This window comes from Pygocentrus nattereri, chromosome 10 (genome assembly GCF_015220715.1).
Source record: "Pygocentrus nattereri isolate fPygNat1 chromosome 10, fPygNat1.pri, whole genome shotgun sequence".
Lineage (NCBI taxonomy): Eukaryota > Metazoa > Chordata > Actinopteri > Characiformes > Serrasalmidae > Pygocentrus > Pygocentrus nattereri.
Genome location: NC_051220.1, coordinates 11,870,796 through 11,887,107, shown reverse-complemented (window position 1 = coordinate 11,887,107; position 16,312 = coordinate 11,870,796). Strand labels below are relative to the sequence as shown.

Sequence of the window (16,312 nt, the reverse complement as noted above, 5' to 3'; positions counted from 1 at the left end):
CTTGCAAAAACATGTCTTTATAAGTAATCATGTTGTTTTAGGCGTGATAAGATCTTTAAGCTAAATGTGTTTTTTTTCATGTGTGCAAGCCCAAAATATATTGGTGTTTACTGATAATTCTGGTTGGTCAGAGTCCAGATTTAAACCCTGCAGACAATATTTGTTCTCTCATCAAGCACAATGTACACTATATTGCCAAAAGTATTCGCTCGTCTGCCTTCACACACACATGAAATTGAGTGCCATCCCCTTCTTAATACATAGGGTTTCATATGATGTCGGCCCACCCTTTGCAGCTATAACAGCTTCAACTCTTTTGGGAAGGTTTTCCACAATTTTTACGAGTGTGTTTATAGACATTTTTGACCATTCTTCCAGAAGCACATTTATGAGGTCAGATACTGATGTTGGACAAGAAGGCATGGCTCACAATCTCCACTCTAATTCATCCCAAAGGTGGTCTGTTGGGTTGAGGTTAGACTCTGTGCAGGCCAGTCAAGTTCTTCCACGCCTTCATCCATGTGTTTATGGACCTTGCTTTGTGCACTGGTGCACAGTCATGTTATAAAAGGAAGGGAATGCTAGAAGACCTTTGAAAAAACATTCAAGAAAAAAATGCAGAATATGGAAACACAACAAATAAGATATAAGAAAAATGTTCCCTCATAAGATGTTGTGATTTTTGTTTGTTTTTCTTCTCTAGCTAGTTCTTCTCTTCCCAGTAGACAATGGCAGTTGCAGCATCCATGTTGCCTGGCATGTCCCTGGCTGGCACCAGTTTTGAGGAAATATCTCAAAATATGGACTCAGTGAGAAATGTCACCATTGTGATCTCCAATTACTGTGAAAAATACATCCTAGCAAATCCAAGGTAAGAATATGAATTTTATAACAAGCACATTCTGATGGTCTGTGTTACTCATGAGCTTAAGGGTGTTCCATTCTATAAGCTCACCATCCTTTTAAAGCTATTCATCATCAGACAGCTAACTTGATGGGGAACAGTGGCGGAGAACTTGTGCTGATTGGTCTAACATGAAAAACAGTGTAATAAACAATGTATAGTGATACTACCTTAGTGCCAGGTGGATTCCAGAGAGGACTGAGAGAGTTATTACATGGACAAGGATGAGTGGAGCTCCCTGGGGAAGTCCAGCGAGGCTCCAGTCAGTGAAGATCCTGTGGAACTAACTGTTCTGTGAAAAAAACGTTCTGTGTCTCATATCGGTACATGGCCATCAGTGGCATGAAGCCACATACACGTTGGCATAGTGATTGTGCTATGGGTGAAGATCAATAATTATCAGAGGGGAGCATTAGCATGCCTTATTTAGCCCTTGTGTGGAGTTGGGGTTTACCAAAAGAAAAAATTATTCTGCTCATTTTCAATTTTGCTCATTTTCTGTGAAGAACATATAAAATAACACATTTTCAGTGACTTCACTCTATTCAGGGAATTAAAGTGGAGGTGCTGTGTCCTTCATTCTGTTCTCCTCCTACTTGGCCTGCTGTTACTGTCACTGTGTCTGTATGTGTATGTGTTTGCATATGTGTGTGTTTGTATGAGTGTGTGTGTGTGTGAGGGTGGACAAGACTTGCCTTTAACTGACTCACCCTTAACTGACTTGTAACTCAACTTAGACTTACACAGAGTGGACAACAAGGACAGGCTGCTGACTGGCTACAGCTGCTAAAGGAGAACGCCACACTCATGATATTTTAAATCATCTGGTGTTTTATGTTAATTTTTATGGCTGAACTGATTTAACAAAAACAGTAATGTGGTGGGTCCACCAGACCACTGAGCAACAAACACATCAACACCCCACAATGGATAAAGTGGAACAAGGCAGGTTGTTGGTGTATATTTTTGTTACAGTGGAATCATCTTTAACTGACTCGTAACTCAACTCTGACTTTCCTTTAACTGACTACTGACCTGACCCAGACTCACTTTTAACTGACTCGTGACTCAACTCAGAATTGCCTTTAACTGATTCAATCTTAAATAACTCAGGATGCAACTCAGGCTCCTCTCCTTGGATCACCACCTTATCGTGGTGGAGGGGTTTGCGTGCTTGAATGATCTTAGGAGCTATGTTGTCTGGAGCAAAAGCTCCTGGTAGGGTCTCCCATGGCAAACTGGTCCTAGGTGACAGGTCAGACAAAGTGTGATCCATAATAACCCCTATGAAGACACAAAAACTGGACTTGTTTACCCTGCCCGGAACAGGGTTACCGGGGCCCCACCCTGGAGCCAGGCCTGGGGGAGGGGCTCGCCAGCGAGCGTCTGGTGGCCGGGCATTTACTCATGGTGCCCGGCCGGGCCCAGCCCGAAGGAGTTACATGAGTCCCCCCTCCCATCGACCCACCACCAATGGGAGGGGCAGTAGTAGGGGTTCGGTGCGTTGTGGATCGGGCAGTGTCCGAAGGCGTGGGCCTTGGCGTTCTGATCCTCGGTTGCTGAAACTGGCTTTTGGAACTTGGAACGTTACCTCACTGGCGGGGAAGGAGCCTGAGTTGGTGCACGAGGTTGAGAGATACCGGCTAGATATAGTCGGGCTCACCTCAACACACAGCTTGGGCTCTGGGTCCAATCTCCTTGAGAGGGGCTGGACATTATTCTTTTCTGGAGTTGCCCATGGTGAGAGGCGGCGGGCAGGTGTGGGCTTTCTCATAGCCCCTCGACTCGGTGCCTGTATGTTGGGGTTTTCTCCGGTGGACGAGAGGGTAGCTTCTCTACGCCTTCGGGTTGGGGAACGGGTCCTGACTGTTGTCTGTGCTTATGCACCGAACAGCAGTTCAGAGTACCCAGCCTTCTTAGAGTCCTTGGCAAAGGTGCTTGAAAGTGCTCCTCCTGGAGACTCTATTGTCCTACTGGGGGACTTCAACGCTCACGTGGGCAATGACAGTGAGACCTGGAGGGGTGTGATTGGGAGGAATGGCCTCTCTGATCTGAACCCGAGTGGTGTTCAGTTTTGGACTTCTGCGCAAACCACAGTTTGTCCATCACGAACACCATGTTTGAACACAAGGATGTCCATAAGTGCACATGGCACCAGGACACCCTAGGCCGCAGTTCAATGATTGACTTTGTAGTCGTGTCATCGGACTTGCGGCCATGTGTTTTGGACACTCGGGTAAAGAGAGGAGCTGAGCTGTCAACTGATCACCACCTGGTGGTGAGTTGGATCAGGTGGTGGGGGAAGATGCCGGTCAGACCAGGCAAGCCCAAACGTATAGTGAGGGTTTGCTGGGAACGTCTAGCAGAAGAACCTGTCAGATTGATCTTCAACTCACACCTCCGTCAGAACTTTGACCAGATATCGGGGGAGGTGGGGGACATTGACTCAGAATGGGCCATGTTCCGTTCCTCCATTGCTGAAGCGGCTGACTGTAGCTGTGGCCGTAAGGTAGTTGGTGCCTGTCGGGGCGGTAATCCTCGAACTTGGTGGTGGACACCCCAGGTGAGAGATGCCGTCAAGCTGAAGAAGGAGTCCTACCGGACATGGTTGGCCTGTGGGACACCAGAGGCAGCTGGCAGGTATCGACAGGCCAAGCGATGTGCGGCTTCAGTTGTCGCCAAGGCAAAAACCCGTGTATGGGAGGAGTTTGGTGAGGCCTTGGAAAGTGACTTTAAGTCGGCTCCGAAAAGATTCTGGCAAACCGTCAGGCGACTCAGAAGGGGAAAGCAGTGTGCCACTAGCACTGTATATAGTGGAGATGGTGTGCTGCTGACTTCAACTGAAGACGTCATTGGGCGGTGGAAGGAATACTTTGAGGACCTTCTCAATCCCACCGACACGTTCTCCAGTGAGGAGGCTGAGTCTGGGGACATGGGAATAGGCTTGTCCATTACTGAGGCCGAAGTCGCTAAGGTAGTTAAGAAGCTCCTTGGTGGCAAGGCTCCAGGGGTGGATGAGATCCGCCCTGAGTTCCTCAAGGCTCTGGATGTTGTGGGGCTGTCTTGGCTGACACGCCTTTTCAACATTGCGTGGACATCGGGGGCGGTGCCACTGGATTGGCAGACTGGGGTGGTGGTGCCTCTTTTTAAAAAAGGGGACCGGAGGGTGTGTTCCAACTACAGGGGAATCACACTCCTCAGCCTCCCTGGCAAGGTCTATGCAGGGGTACTGGAGAAGAGAGTCCGGCTTATAGTCGAACCTCGGATCCAGGAGGAACAGTGCGGGTTCCGCCCTGGTCGTGGAACACTGGACCAACTCTTCACCCTCTCCAGGATTCTGGAGGGTTCATGGGAGTTTGCCCAACCAGTCCACATGTGCTTTGTGGATCTGGAGAAGGCATTCGACTGTGTTCCCCGGGGTATTCTGTGGGAGGTGCTTCGGGAGTACGGGGTACATGGCTCTTTGCTACGAGCCATTCAGGCCCTGTACAAACAAAGCTGGAGTTTGGTTCGCATACCCGGCAGTAAGTCAGACTCGTTCCCAGTGAGAGTTGGACTCCGCCAGGGCTGCCCTTTGTCACCGATTCTATTCATAATTTTTATGGATAGAATTTCTAGGCGCAGTCAAGGGATGGAGGGTGTCCGGTTTGGTGACCTCAGGGTCACATCGCTGCTGTTTGCAGATGATGTGGTCCTATTGGGGACATCAGGCCGCGAACTTCAGCTTTCGCTGGATCGGTTTGCAGCCGAGTGTGAAGCGGCTGGGATGAGAATCAGTACCTCTAAATCCGAGACCATGGTTCTCAGGCGGAAAAGGGTGGAGAGCCCTCTCTGGGTCGGGGATAGGCTCTTGCCTCAAGTGGAGGAGTTCAAGTATCTCGGGGTCTTGTTCACGAGTGATGGTACAAGGGAGCGGGAGATTGACAGGCGGATTGGTGCTGGGTCAGCAGTGATGCGGGCTCTTTACCGGTCTGTTGTGGTAAAGAAAGAGCTGAGCCATAAGGCAAGGCTCTCGATTTACCGGTCGATCTACGTTCCCACCCTCACCTACGGTCATGAGCTTTGGGTAATGACCGAAAGAATAAGATTGCGAATACAAGCGGCCGAAATGAGTTTCCTCCGCAGGGTGTCTGGACTCTCCCTTAGAGATAGGGTGAGAAGTTCAGTCATCCGGGAGGGACTCGGAGTAGAGCCGCTGCTTCTTCACGTCGAGAGGAGCCAGCTGAGGTGGTTTGGGCATCTGGTTAGGATGCCTCCTGGACGCCTCCCTCGGGAGGTGTCACAGGCGAGTCCACCTGGGAGGAGACCCCGGGGAAGACCCAGGACACGCTGGCGCGACTATATCACCTCGGAATCCCCCTTGGAGAGCTGGTGGAAGTGGCTGGGGAAAGGGAGGTCTGGGCTTCATTGCTTAGGATGCTGCCCCCGCGACCCGAACCCCGGAGAAGCGGAAGATAATGGATGGATGGATGGGCAACTCAGGCTCACCCTTAACTGAATTTTGACTCAATCCAGACTCACTCTTCACTGGCTCAGAACTCAGTTCAGACTCTGCCTTAACTGACTCATGACACATCTTAGACTTACCCTTTACTGATTCACCCTTAACTCACTAAGTACTCATCTAAGACGCACCTTTAACTGACTCACCCTTAACTCACTAGCGACTCATCTTCGACTTGTGACTTGGCTGAAATTCAGCCTTAATTGACGCAATCTTTTATCTAGCACTTTTTTTTTTTAATTTCTCTTTCTGTGTTTTAGGCATCACACCAGCAGTGGATACTGCCACCGTCCTCCACAGCCTAAGATCGAAAAACTGGAATCAGAAGTTTGCTGCTTTTCTAAAACCCCACACTCAGCTCGAGGTTCTGTTGGAGTCTTGACTTACCAAATCCTCAGAAATGGAAAAGACTGTGTTGGTGAACTGGCGATAATGTTCTCTGTGCCTTACGATTACAATTTATTTCAAAACTACTATGGGCTCGGCATTTTTCAGCCAGGAGTTTCATGCGATCAGCGTCTGTTTAACCAGATGTATTATGAAAAGGGCCCGTTCACCAGAGGGGCAGGTAAACAGAAGGTTTTAACATATTCTGATAAAGATGCTTTTGTGAGGGGAAAAATATCTAATTATTGTCAGTCAATTATGACTGTGGAATTCTGCAGTGATGACAGTGTTCAGACTGACCAATCAGTTATGAAGACTGAACTCCGCATTGATGACATTGTTCGGACTGACCAATCAGTTATGAAAGCTGATCTCCGCAGTGATGACAGTGTTCGGACTGACCAGTCAGTTATGAAAGCTGATCTCCGTAGTGAGGAAAGTGTTCAGACTGACCAATCAGTTATGAAGACTGTACTCCGCATTGATGACATTGTTCGGACAGACCAATCAGTTATGAAGACTGAACTCCGCATTGATGACATTATTCGGACTGACCAATCAGTTATGAAAGCTGATCTCCGTAGTGAGGAAAGTGTTCAGACTGACCAATCAGTTATGAAGGCTGATCTCCGCAGTGAGGAAAGTGTTCAGACTGACCAATTAGTTATGAAGACAGAACTCTGCAGTGATGACAGAGTTCAGACTGACCAATCAGTTATGAAGACTGAACTCCGCATTGATGACATTGTTCGGACTGACCAGTCAGTTATGAAAGCTGATCTCCGCAGTGATGACAGTGTTCAGACTGACCAATCAGTTATGAAAGCTGATCTCCGCAGTGATGACAGTGTTCGGACTGACCAGTCAGTTATGAAAGCTGATCTCCGTAGTGAGGAAAGTGTTCAGACTGACCAACCAGTTATGAAGGCTGATCTTCGCAGTGAGGAAAGTGTTCAGACTGACCAACAAGTTATGAAGGCTGAACTTCACAGTGAGGAAAGTGTTCAGGCTGTCCAACCAGTTATGAAGGCTGAACTCCACAGTGAGGAAAGTCTTCAGGCTGACCAACCAGTTATGAAAGCTGAACTTTGCAGTGAGGAAAGTGTTCAGACTGACCAATCAATTATGAAGTCTGAATTCTACACTGATGAAAGTGGTCAGGGTGAAACAAGGAAGAAAAAGACTGGTTGTTGTCAGTGTTTATTGGGCTGTTTTAAAGGTGAAGATTAGTCTAGTCACCTGTTAGTCAAGTCCAGACTTTGCAGTCTTTACTAAATGTCAAGAGGTAAAAATGTGTACAAGTTTGCAAGTATTAAAAGAACTACAGCTTATTATACTTTAGACCAGTGGTCCCTAACCTTTTTATCACTGCGGACGGTCAATGCTTCACAAGTGTACTGCGATTATTATTATTAATCTAATAATAAATAATATAATAATAAACGTTATAAAAAAGTTCTAAATAAAGTGCATGAAAATTTTAACTAACCATAACGCTAAATCAATGGGAGCCCTGAGCTTGTTTCGCTGCAACGAGATGGTCCCATCTGGGGGTAATTGGAGACAATGACACCCGAAGTGTGTTGCTTATGTCCAGTCTACTCCGTTGTCTTGTTTTGGTTGCTGTCACTGCAGAAAACCCCGCTTCACACAGATAGGTTGTCGGAAATGGCAACAGGTTTTTCATTGCTGTGGTGGCGATCTCCGGGTATTCTGCCATGACTTTAATCCAGAACATCGGCAGAGTTGTTGTTTCGAAAGTACTTTTAAAGCCGCCGTCGTTTGCGTTCTCCAGCAGTTGATCTTCTTCTTGCACAGACGTGCTGGATTCACCTGGTTTGTTGATAAATGGGTCACGGATCCATCCCTTGCCAGTTCGTGGGTCCTTTTTGGTTGGGAAGTAGTGCTCGAACTCTTTTAAAAGCAAAGAGAGGTGATTGTGCACCAGCTATGAGAATGAAGGCTCAGACTCAGTCTCACAAAAAAATCCCTGCTAATGTTTGAAACATGTCCAATATGCCTCTGTTCACGCGCCGTCCCCACAAATCCAGTTTAGCTTTAAATGCAGCTACTTTATCTCCCCTGAAGTGACAGATTGAAGTCATTGAGCAGGCTGAATATGTCCCACAAGTAAGCCAGTTTTGCGACCCATTCCTTGTCACTGAAATGTGCTGCCAGCGGTGACTTGTTTTCTGAGAGAAATCTTTGCAGCGGCTTTCGTAATTCGAACACTCTGGCCAGCGATTTCCCTGGATAACCATCTTATTTCTGTGTATAAGAGAAGCCGTTTGTGCTCTGCGTCCATCTCCTCCCAAAGCTGCTCAAAAAGGCGCGAGTTAAGGGCGTGTGCTTTGATGTGGTTAATAACTTTAACGACATCATTCAAAACGCTGTTCAATTCCGGTGGCATTTTTCGGCTTGCCAGCATTTCCCTGTGAATGATACAATGCGTAGATTCACATTCAGGTGCAACCTCCTTAATCCGAGCAGTTGAACCAGACAGCCGTCCGGTCATGGCAGCAGCTCCGTCTGTGCATATGCCAACACAAAAGGACCATTTCAGTTTTCTTGATATATAACCATCCAGCAACTTGAAAAGTTCTGTGGCTGTGGTGTTGCTTGGCAACATAGTATTGCCTTGTTGTCAACATCTGTAGATTCATCAACCTGGAGTGCGTACCACGGTGATGTATTAATTAATGTATTAATCCTCTCTAACAATTGTTTCTCAATGTCTTCGGCTATTTCCTCAATGTGCCGAGTCACGGTGCTAGCCGACAGAGGTACCTGTGCTATCTTTTTAACAGCCTCTCCTAGAAGTTTAGGGCAAATGTTTTTAGTGGAGGGCAAGATAAATTCTTCACCAATAGTGAAAGGCTTTTTAGCCTTAGCAATACGGTTAGCCACCAATTATGATGCTCTGAGTGCATTCGCATTTATTGATGTGGTGGCCACCAGTAATTTCTTCTGTCCTTCGTATTCCTGTTTTTTTCTTTCAAAATACTCCCGTGGCTTGTCTTTTAATCCAGGGTGCTGTCTTTTAATCCAGGGCGAAGCAATTTTGAAGGCTTCATTGCTTCATTAGAGAGCCGTTCACCGCATATTATGCAGAGCGGTCTTGGTCTGAGGGAATCACCTGTCACGACAAATCCATATTTCAAGTAAACTCCTGGTATTGTCTGTTAAAAGCTTTCCTTTTCTTGGAAGTTGTAGGCTCTTCTTCTGTTTCTTCACTGGGCCTTTTCCCCTTCATTTTGCTAGCTTTTTGCTAGTGGGTTAAATTTTTGGCGCTCAAGTGACGGATATGTAACCGAGAGAATCCGGTCATTTTTCAAAATAGAAGATTGTTCACACTCAGCTAATAAATACAACAGAAATAATTAATTATTTCTTGTGCGGCCAGGTACCAATTGATCCACGGACCGGTACCGGTCCGCGGCCCGGGGGTTGGGGACCACTACTTTAGACATTTGAAAAAGAACATAGTAGCATATTAAATAACAGCTAAACTAATATTTATATTCTGGTCCTGCAATCTGATTGGCTGAGCCACACTTGAAGATGTTGTAAAATCCATGATATACACACACCCATGACTACATCACAGCAGCTCAGTATTACTGTGCCATGGTACAAAAACCATTGTGCTGTTAATGGTATAATCTAATGCTGCTCACATGGACCATCGAGTACACTGATAAAATAAGAACCCATTCTTTGTCTAAACTGAGGGGCTGGCAACTTATGTTCTTAACTAGTACTAGGCTAGTCAGCTAGCTAAACAGGCTAAAAGATAAGCCAACAGCCTTAACCACACCATCATTAATACCACAGACTTGAATTAACATTAATCGAGTGTGGATGTGTCGGAGTGCCAAATGACTATTTCTCATGTGTATTTTGCTCTGCTGGACTGCAGGATCCAGTATTTAAATTCGTATGTAGTCTTCTTATGTAGTCCACTATGTAGGGAGCAGGGAGCCGTTGGAGATTCAGCCCCAGCATGAGAAGAGGGTTGTCACTGGATTGGTGTTAACTAACCCTCACGGTGGTACTTTGGTGATAAATAAAGTCAAGGTTTTTGAATTAAACAGTGCCATGTATCATATGTTCATTGTTATAAGACAAAAAAGTTAAAAAGGCACGAAATGACCGGCATTCCTCATTCAGCAGTCCATGGTTGCTTGGCAACAATACCACACTCTAAAGGAACTACATTTCTTGGTGGAATACTTGTTTATGTCAATTATTATTCATGATAATTTCAATTATTTTCTAAAAAAAATATGTTTTATCATATATTTATGGTGGTCACTGTTTTATAAAAGCAATACGCCACTTGAAGCAGTGCATTACAGTGATTTTATCACAGGCAAGGGGGTTTTACTCCACTTCATGCCATGTCTAAGAACTTTTCCCATGATAAAATCACTGTAACGCATGGCCTCTCGTGGCTTATTGCTTTATTAATATATTTATATTCATCCTGTTGTTGTTGTACATGATGGATATAAATGCTACTCTTAGTTCTGTCAGTCTGTCAGTGCCTTTGTGTGATTCTTGATGCAAATTTTTATATTATTCCTGGCAAAACAAACAAATAAAAAACATAAAAGCAGTTCTCTGCCTAGAAACTGCCCTTTACTGGTCTCAGAAATGTGGAGTGATGAGTCTCTTTTGTCCTTTGTTATGTTTACAGTCAGGCTGCACCCTGAAGTCATTGCTGCAAATATTTGAATGCACACCAAGTTGGAAATCCTTAAAATGGGAGAACTAAAAGCAAATTACATTAAAAGTTAATTACATTAGTTGAATCCTGTTAAAAGCTGTGTTCTGTGTAAGAGGACTAATCTCAGAGCCCATGACGGATATGGCCAGAGATGATCTTATGAAGAAAGAGGTGCAATGTAGTCTACAGCAGGGGTTTTCTAGTCATTCTCCTGTATATCTGCCACCCTGGTCAAGTCAGATCCAACACACATAGCTCTATAGTGTCCAGAGGCTCCTGAAAGCCTTCGTGCATTGGATCAGGTGTTTCAGAATAGAACTAAATTTTGCAGTATTGTATCTCCATGATCAGGACTGGCCTCCTGTGCTCTCTACCAGTGGTCACCAGCCATGATCCTGGATATCTGCCTTCCTGTGGACTGTAGTTCAAGCCACAATCTGCCACACCTGACCCAGCGAATTGATTTCTTTAGAAGTCCTTTATTGACTGGACCAGATGCCTTAGTGTAGGTATAGGGAGGAGGCTCTGCTTTATACTAACAAAAACTAAATGTTATATTAGTTGAAACATGAAATTGAAAGTTTTCATCAGATATACAAACAGCATACAACACAAAAAAGTATTACAAATTAAAATCAGCTTTGGAACCTATGATTGAGTGAACAATTCAGTCTCCTACTATGCTGCATCTAACGGCCTAAACACAACAGAACAAACAAAAGCTAGGTCCCAATTCAGAGGCTGCATCCTTCGAAGGACAAAGTCTACAAATTCTATATATTCTTCGAAGGCTGCATAGACCTGCAAAGGCTGAGCTATAAGACAAATCTGTTCTGTGGCAGGTTTTCTGTTTGTGTCACCGCGCCACTGTTTTGCCCTTACTGTTGCATCACGAAACACTGCTCCTGTGAAGTTCCTTAAAAGTTCTTTAAAAATGGAGCCAGAAACTTTGATTTTATTTTGATTTATTTTTTCATTGATTAGAGCTGGAGATATTTCTCACTGTTGACTCCTTGCTCCCTAAAACTAAATGTTAGTGTAGGCTTTGCTTCAGACCAGAAGGTCACAAAGATTAATCAATTTCAAGCCCCCTTGGAAATGATGTATTTACATGATGAATTCAAAGTTTCCCTACACATTTAAAAATGATGGTTCCTCAAAGGTTCTTTAGTAAAGTATATAGAACCATAAAAACTCAAAGAACATGATTAAATGGTTCTTTGCGCAGTGAAAGGGTTCTTCAGATTGATGGAGAAGGTGCTGTAGATGGTTGAAAAAGCAAAGGGTTTAATCATGCAGAGGGTTCTTTGAGCGGTCATATGTCTATATAGCAATATTTTCTTTGCTTAAGCACTTGGGGGTCGGGGATGGACAATACACAGGCTTTCTAGATGTTTACTTTACTGCCAAAAACAATAAAAGAGAAACTGTACATCATAAATAAAACATTAATGATGATAAAATTATAATTTGAAAAAAATATCTAATGTTCTAACTTTTTTCTGCCCCTTTCAATCACAGACCCCTCGAATCTAGCCAGATTTTTTTTCCCCCATACACTCTCAGAAATATAGGTAGTACTCTGTCACTGTGTCACGATTGGCCCCTCCCAGTCAAGTCCATGTGTTCGTGTTGTGTTTTGAACTTCCATGTGCAGTTGTTTTGGTTTAGCCCCCTAGTTTCATGACTCCGCCCCTGATTGTTTTCACCTGTCCCTCGTCTTCCTGGTGTTGTATTTAAGCCCTGTGTTTGCCCTTTGTTTTCACTGGTCTTTGTTTGCTTGCTTGATGTTTGCTTTGTGTCAATCGCTATCTGTGTAGTTGATTGGATTCTGGTTTATGTCATATCTGCCCCATGGCTCTATGACCCTGGACCGTTATCACTATGACCCTGGATTTGCCCTTAATAAATCTCGCTTATCTCTGCACGTGCGTCTGCCTCCTCGCTCCCCGTTACACACTGGGGTGGGGCCCTCAAGGGTCCATCTCAGTGCCTTTAGTCAGGGAACATAACTGTACCATAATCCATTGAAATGACCTGTTCTAAGTTGTATTCACTCCACACACCCTGTCTTCTCATCTCCAGGCTTTTATTTTATTGCTCTGTTTCAAAACAATGTTATGAAAAGCCACACATATGTATTTTTCACCTGGAAAAACTTATTTAAGGTGCACAATTAAATCTTAAAACCACTGTTATACCTTGAACAAAAAAATATACCTGCACAGAACCTTTATTCCTAACAGTGTATGGTTCCCCTGGGTGACAGACAGAGCAGGATGAAAGTGAAACCAACTTTATTGCAGCTGAAAAACAAGGCTCATGGAAATAAACCTTTGTATCTAGGACACAACAGCAGCTGTGTTACAAACCGAAAGGAACTATTAGGATCTATATGGAGTGAGAAAAACAAAGAGGGCTAGATATGAATGATCTTAAAGACTATTGCCTACTGTGACATTGTGCAAACCAACAGTGAGCAGATTATTAACATTCTAAAAAGGCAATGATCTATCTATCTATCTATCTATCTATCTATCTATCTATCTATCTATCTATCTATCTATCCTAAAGGTAATGTTAAAGTCAGAGTCCACCCTTTATTTATTTATTTATGCCAAACAAGCCATTAATGTTATTTTTTAGAGTCAAGGAAAAAAAAAAACACAAAACATTGTTTATCAGATAGTAAAACAAAAAAATCAGTACTTGTGTGTCCACTCTATCATAGTATTTTTCAAAGAACTATTCAGCTCCTCCATTTTCACCAGGACAGTAACAGCCAGATTTTATCAATTCATGTCTAGAATGCAAATCCAAGACTAACACAGAGGAACAACATAAGCAGATAATCCTATTATTATGTGTGTTACTGTGAGGGCAGATTTCTGAAAATGCTGTTTTTGATGATCTGTGTAAGTTAATGTAACAATTATAAGTTGTTCATTCTGTTTTGAAGTCTGTAATGCAAAATAATTCCTTTTAGGCACATCAGAAGTTAAAAAAGCAGCATGGAGCTATTTTAAAGAGGAAAGTAAAAACAGCCCATAACCATCTGTAATATCTGCAATGCCACTGTTCTGCTAATCAGCAATATCTGTAAAGGATCTGTATTAAATGTATTTTAAGATAATATTTTATTAATCTCCAAAGGAAATTAGAATGCTCATGCACCATACAAACAAGAACACAGAATCATAGAATAGACATAAGTAAGGTAAAAATAATTAAATAGGATAAAAATACTGCTGCCCTTCCTGGATTGGGGCCTTGTCGTGGCGGAAGGCCTTGTATGGTCTAGGCATCTTTGGAGCTAAGTCCTCAGGAGCAATATGCTCCTGGTAGGGTCTCCGAAGCGAACAGGTCTGGAGTGAAGACCCAGACTAACGTGATCCAAACCTCTCAATGCACGATATGCACAAAAAATCATGTACCCCGTCTGGGAAAGGGTCACCGGGACCTACCCCTGGAGCCAGGCCTGGGGGTGGTGTTCCATGGCGAGTGCCTGGTGCCCGGGCAGCCCACATAACGTGGCCGGGCTCAGCCCGAAGAGGAAACATGGGGAGGGCCCACCACCCGCAAGGTCCAGCATGGGGGAGTGGTGCAGTACCGTACTGGCACTTGGTACATGGAATGTAACCTCCCGGGGGGGGGGGGGGGGGGGACTTGTACAGGAGGTTGAGAGGTACCAACTAGATATAGTTGGGCTCACCTCTACCCACAGTGTCGGCTCTGGAACCAAACTCCTGGATAGGAGGTTTGTGGGGATGCTCACGAGTCTCCGGCTGGTGACCATGCAGTTGGGGTTTGTCCTGGTGGATGAGAGGGTCACCTTAATGGATGAGAGGGTCACCTCAATGCAAATTAAAATCGCAGAGGAAAACTTTGACTGTTGTCTGTGCTTATGCACCAAACAACAGATCAGAGTATTCAGCCTTCTTGGAGTGAGTGGGCAGGGTTCTGGAAAGGGTCCCGCCTACAGACTCCATAGTCTTACTGGGAGACTTCAATACTCACATTGGGAGACCTGGAGAGGCGTGATTGGGAAGAACGGCCTACCCAATCTAAACCCGAATGGTGAATTGTTATTGGACTTCTGTGCCAGGCATGGGTTGTCCATAACAAACACCAAGTTCAAACACAAGGATGTTCATAAGTGTACATGGTACCAGAGCTGCTTGGGTCAAAGGTCAATGATTGACTTTGTTATTGTTTCATCTGACTTGGGACCATATGTTCTGGACACTAGGGTGAAGAGAGGTGCTGAGCTGTCAACTGATCAACATCTGGTGGTAAGTTGGATTAGATGGCAGGGAAGACTGATGGTCAGACCCAGTAGGCCCAAGCGAATAGTGAGGTAAGGGGAAAGGACCTGCCCCAGGTGGAGGAGTTTAAGTATCTTGGGGTCTTGTTCACGAGTGACGGGAAGAGGAATTGTGAGATCAGCCGCAGGCTGGGATAGGCGGCAGCAGTAATGCGGTCACTGTACCGGACTGTAGTCATGAAGAGGGAGCTGAGCCAAAAGGCAAAGCTCTGTGTTTACCAGTCAGTCTACATCCCAACCCTCACCTATGGTCATGAGCTGTGGGTAATGACCAAAAGAACGAGATCACGAATACAAGCGGCGGAAATGAGCTTTCTTAGTCGGGTGGCGGGCTACACGCTATGTTATAGAGTGAGGGGCTCGGTCATCCGGGAGGAGCTCAGAGTAGAGCCACTACTCCTCCGCATTGAGAGGAGCCAGCAGAGGTGGTTCGAGCATCTGATCTGGATGCCCCCTGGACGCCTCCCGATGTGGGTGTTCCAGGCATGGCGTACTGGGACAAGACCCTTGGGACAAGTTTGCCTGGGAGCATTATTAGGGTCAAGTTGGCCTGGGAGCATTATTATTATTAGCTGGAGGAAGTTGCGGGGGACAGGGTCATCTGGGATTCTCTGCTCTCTCAACTGCTACTGCGACCCTATCTGGATTAGCGGTCAACGATGATGATGATGATGATATTGCTGCTGTCAGAATAAAACCTTGTATCTCCATTTTTGTCGTTTTTCAGTTTTTGACATAATTTAAAAATACCTGTTGTGCATTATATTGCATGTCAATTTCATGATGAATGGACCAAAAGAAATGACCCAAACGAAAAAATTCCATTGATTTATATTAAAAGTAAAGACGGGTTTTTCCTTCTCCTGTAAAAGTTTTGAGTTCGGAGATATGTGGTTTTGATCTGACAGCAGCGATATGTATAGCATGAAATACTATACTATGAGTACAACTATACAATATAGATTAAATATGAACAAAAATACCAATGCCAAGGACAATGTGAGGCAAAATAGTCCCCAAAGAAAACATTGTTTCAGATTTTTCAGTTTTCCATCATCTACATTCCATATAAAACTTAGAAGACATGTGTAGGTTCACTGGTGGCTCTGAATAGTAAATAAAATGTATATATTTGTGTTGTAGTCATGGAGACCCCTGGTTCCTAACACCACTGCTGTAAAGTAATCTGAACCATTTCACACCAAACCACTCTGAATCACTCTGGCCTTTTTATCAGTAATTGTAGGGCTGAGCAGTTGTGAACATGATCTTGATTGTTCTTTTCCTGAAATTCTACATTCCTTGAATGAAATAATCAAACATAAGAACGGTCTGTTTTGGAGGATCTTATTCTCCACTTTGTTGAAAAATGAACAAAAAAACAAAAGCATGTGAGATCAGGGAAAGCACCAAAACACTGCAAGTCAGGGAAAGTCCAGAAGCAGGACTGGGACCTGCTGAAAC

At 44.5% G+C, this 16,312-nt stretch overlaps 1 protein-coding gene across 1 annotated transcript; it reads left to right on the top strand.

Annotated features, from left to right (window-relative positions):
• The first annotated feature begins 557 nt into the window (after positions 1-557).
• Positions 558-7,165, top strand: LOC119264145. The gene is made up of 2 exons (XM_037541841.1): positions 558-871; positions 5,669-7,165. Exons 1-2 carry the CDS (start codon positions 729-731, stop codon positions 7,023-7,025), a joined length of 1,500 nt encoding a protein of 499 aa, XP_037397738.1. The 5' UTR covers positions 558-728; the 3' UTR covers positions 7,026-7,165.
• Positions 7,166-16,312: the final 9,147 nt, after the last annotated feature.

What these genes read in the sequence shown, in the direction of transcription:
- LOC119264145 (XM_037541841.1), top strand. Translation starts at nt 729, where the DNA reads ATGGCAGTTGCAGCATCCATGTTGCCTGGCATGTCCCTGGCTGGCACC. An exon ending in TACATCCTAGCAAATCCAAG is followed by an intron (nt 872 to 5,668) that starts GTAAGAATATGA and finishes TCTGTGTTTTAG; the next exon opens with GCATCACACCAGCAGTGGAT.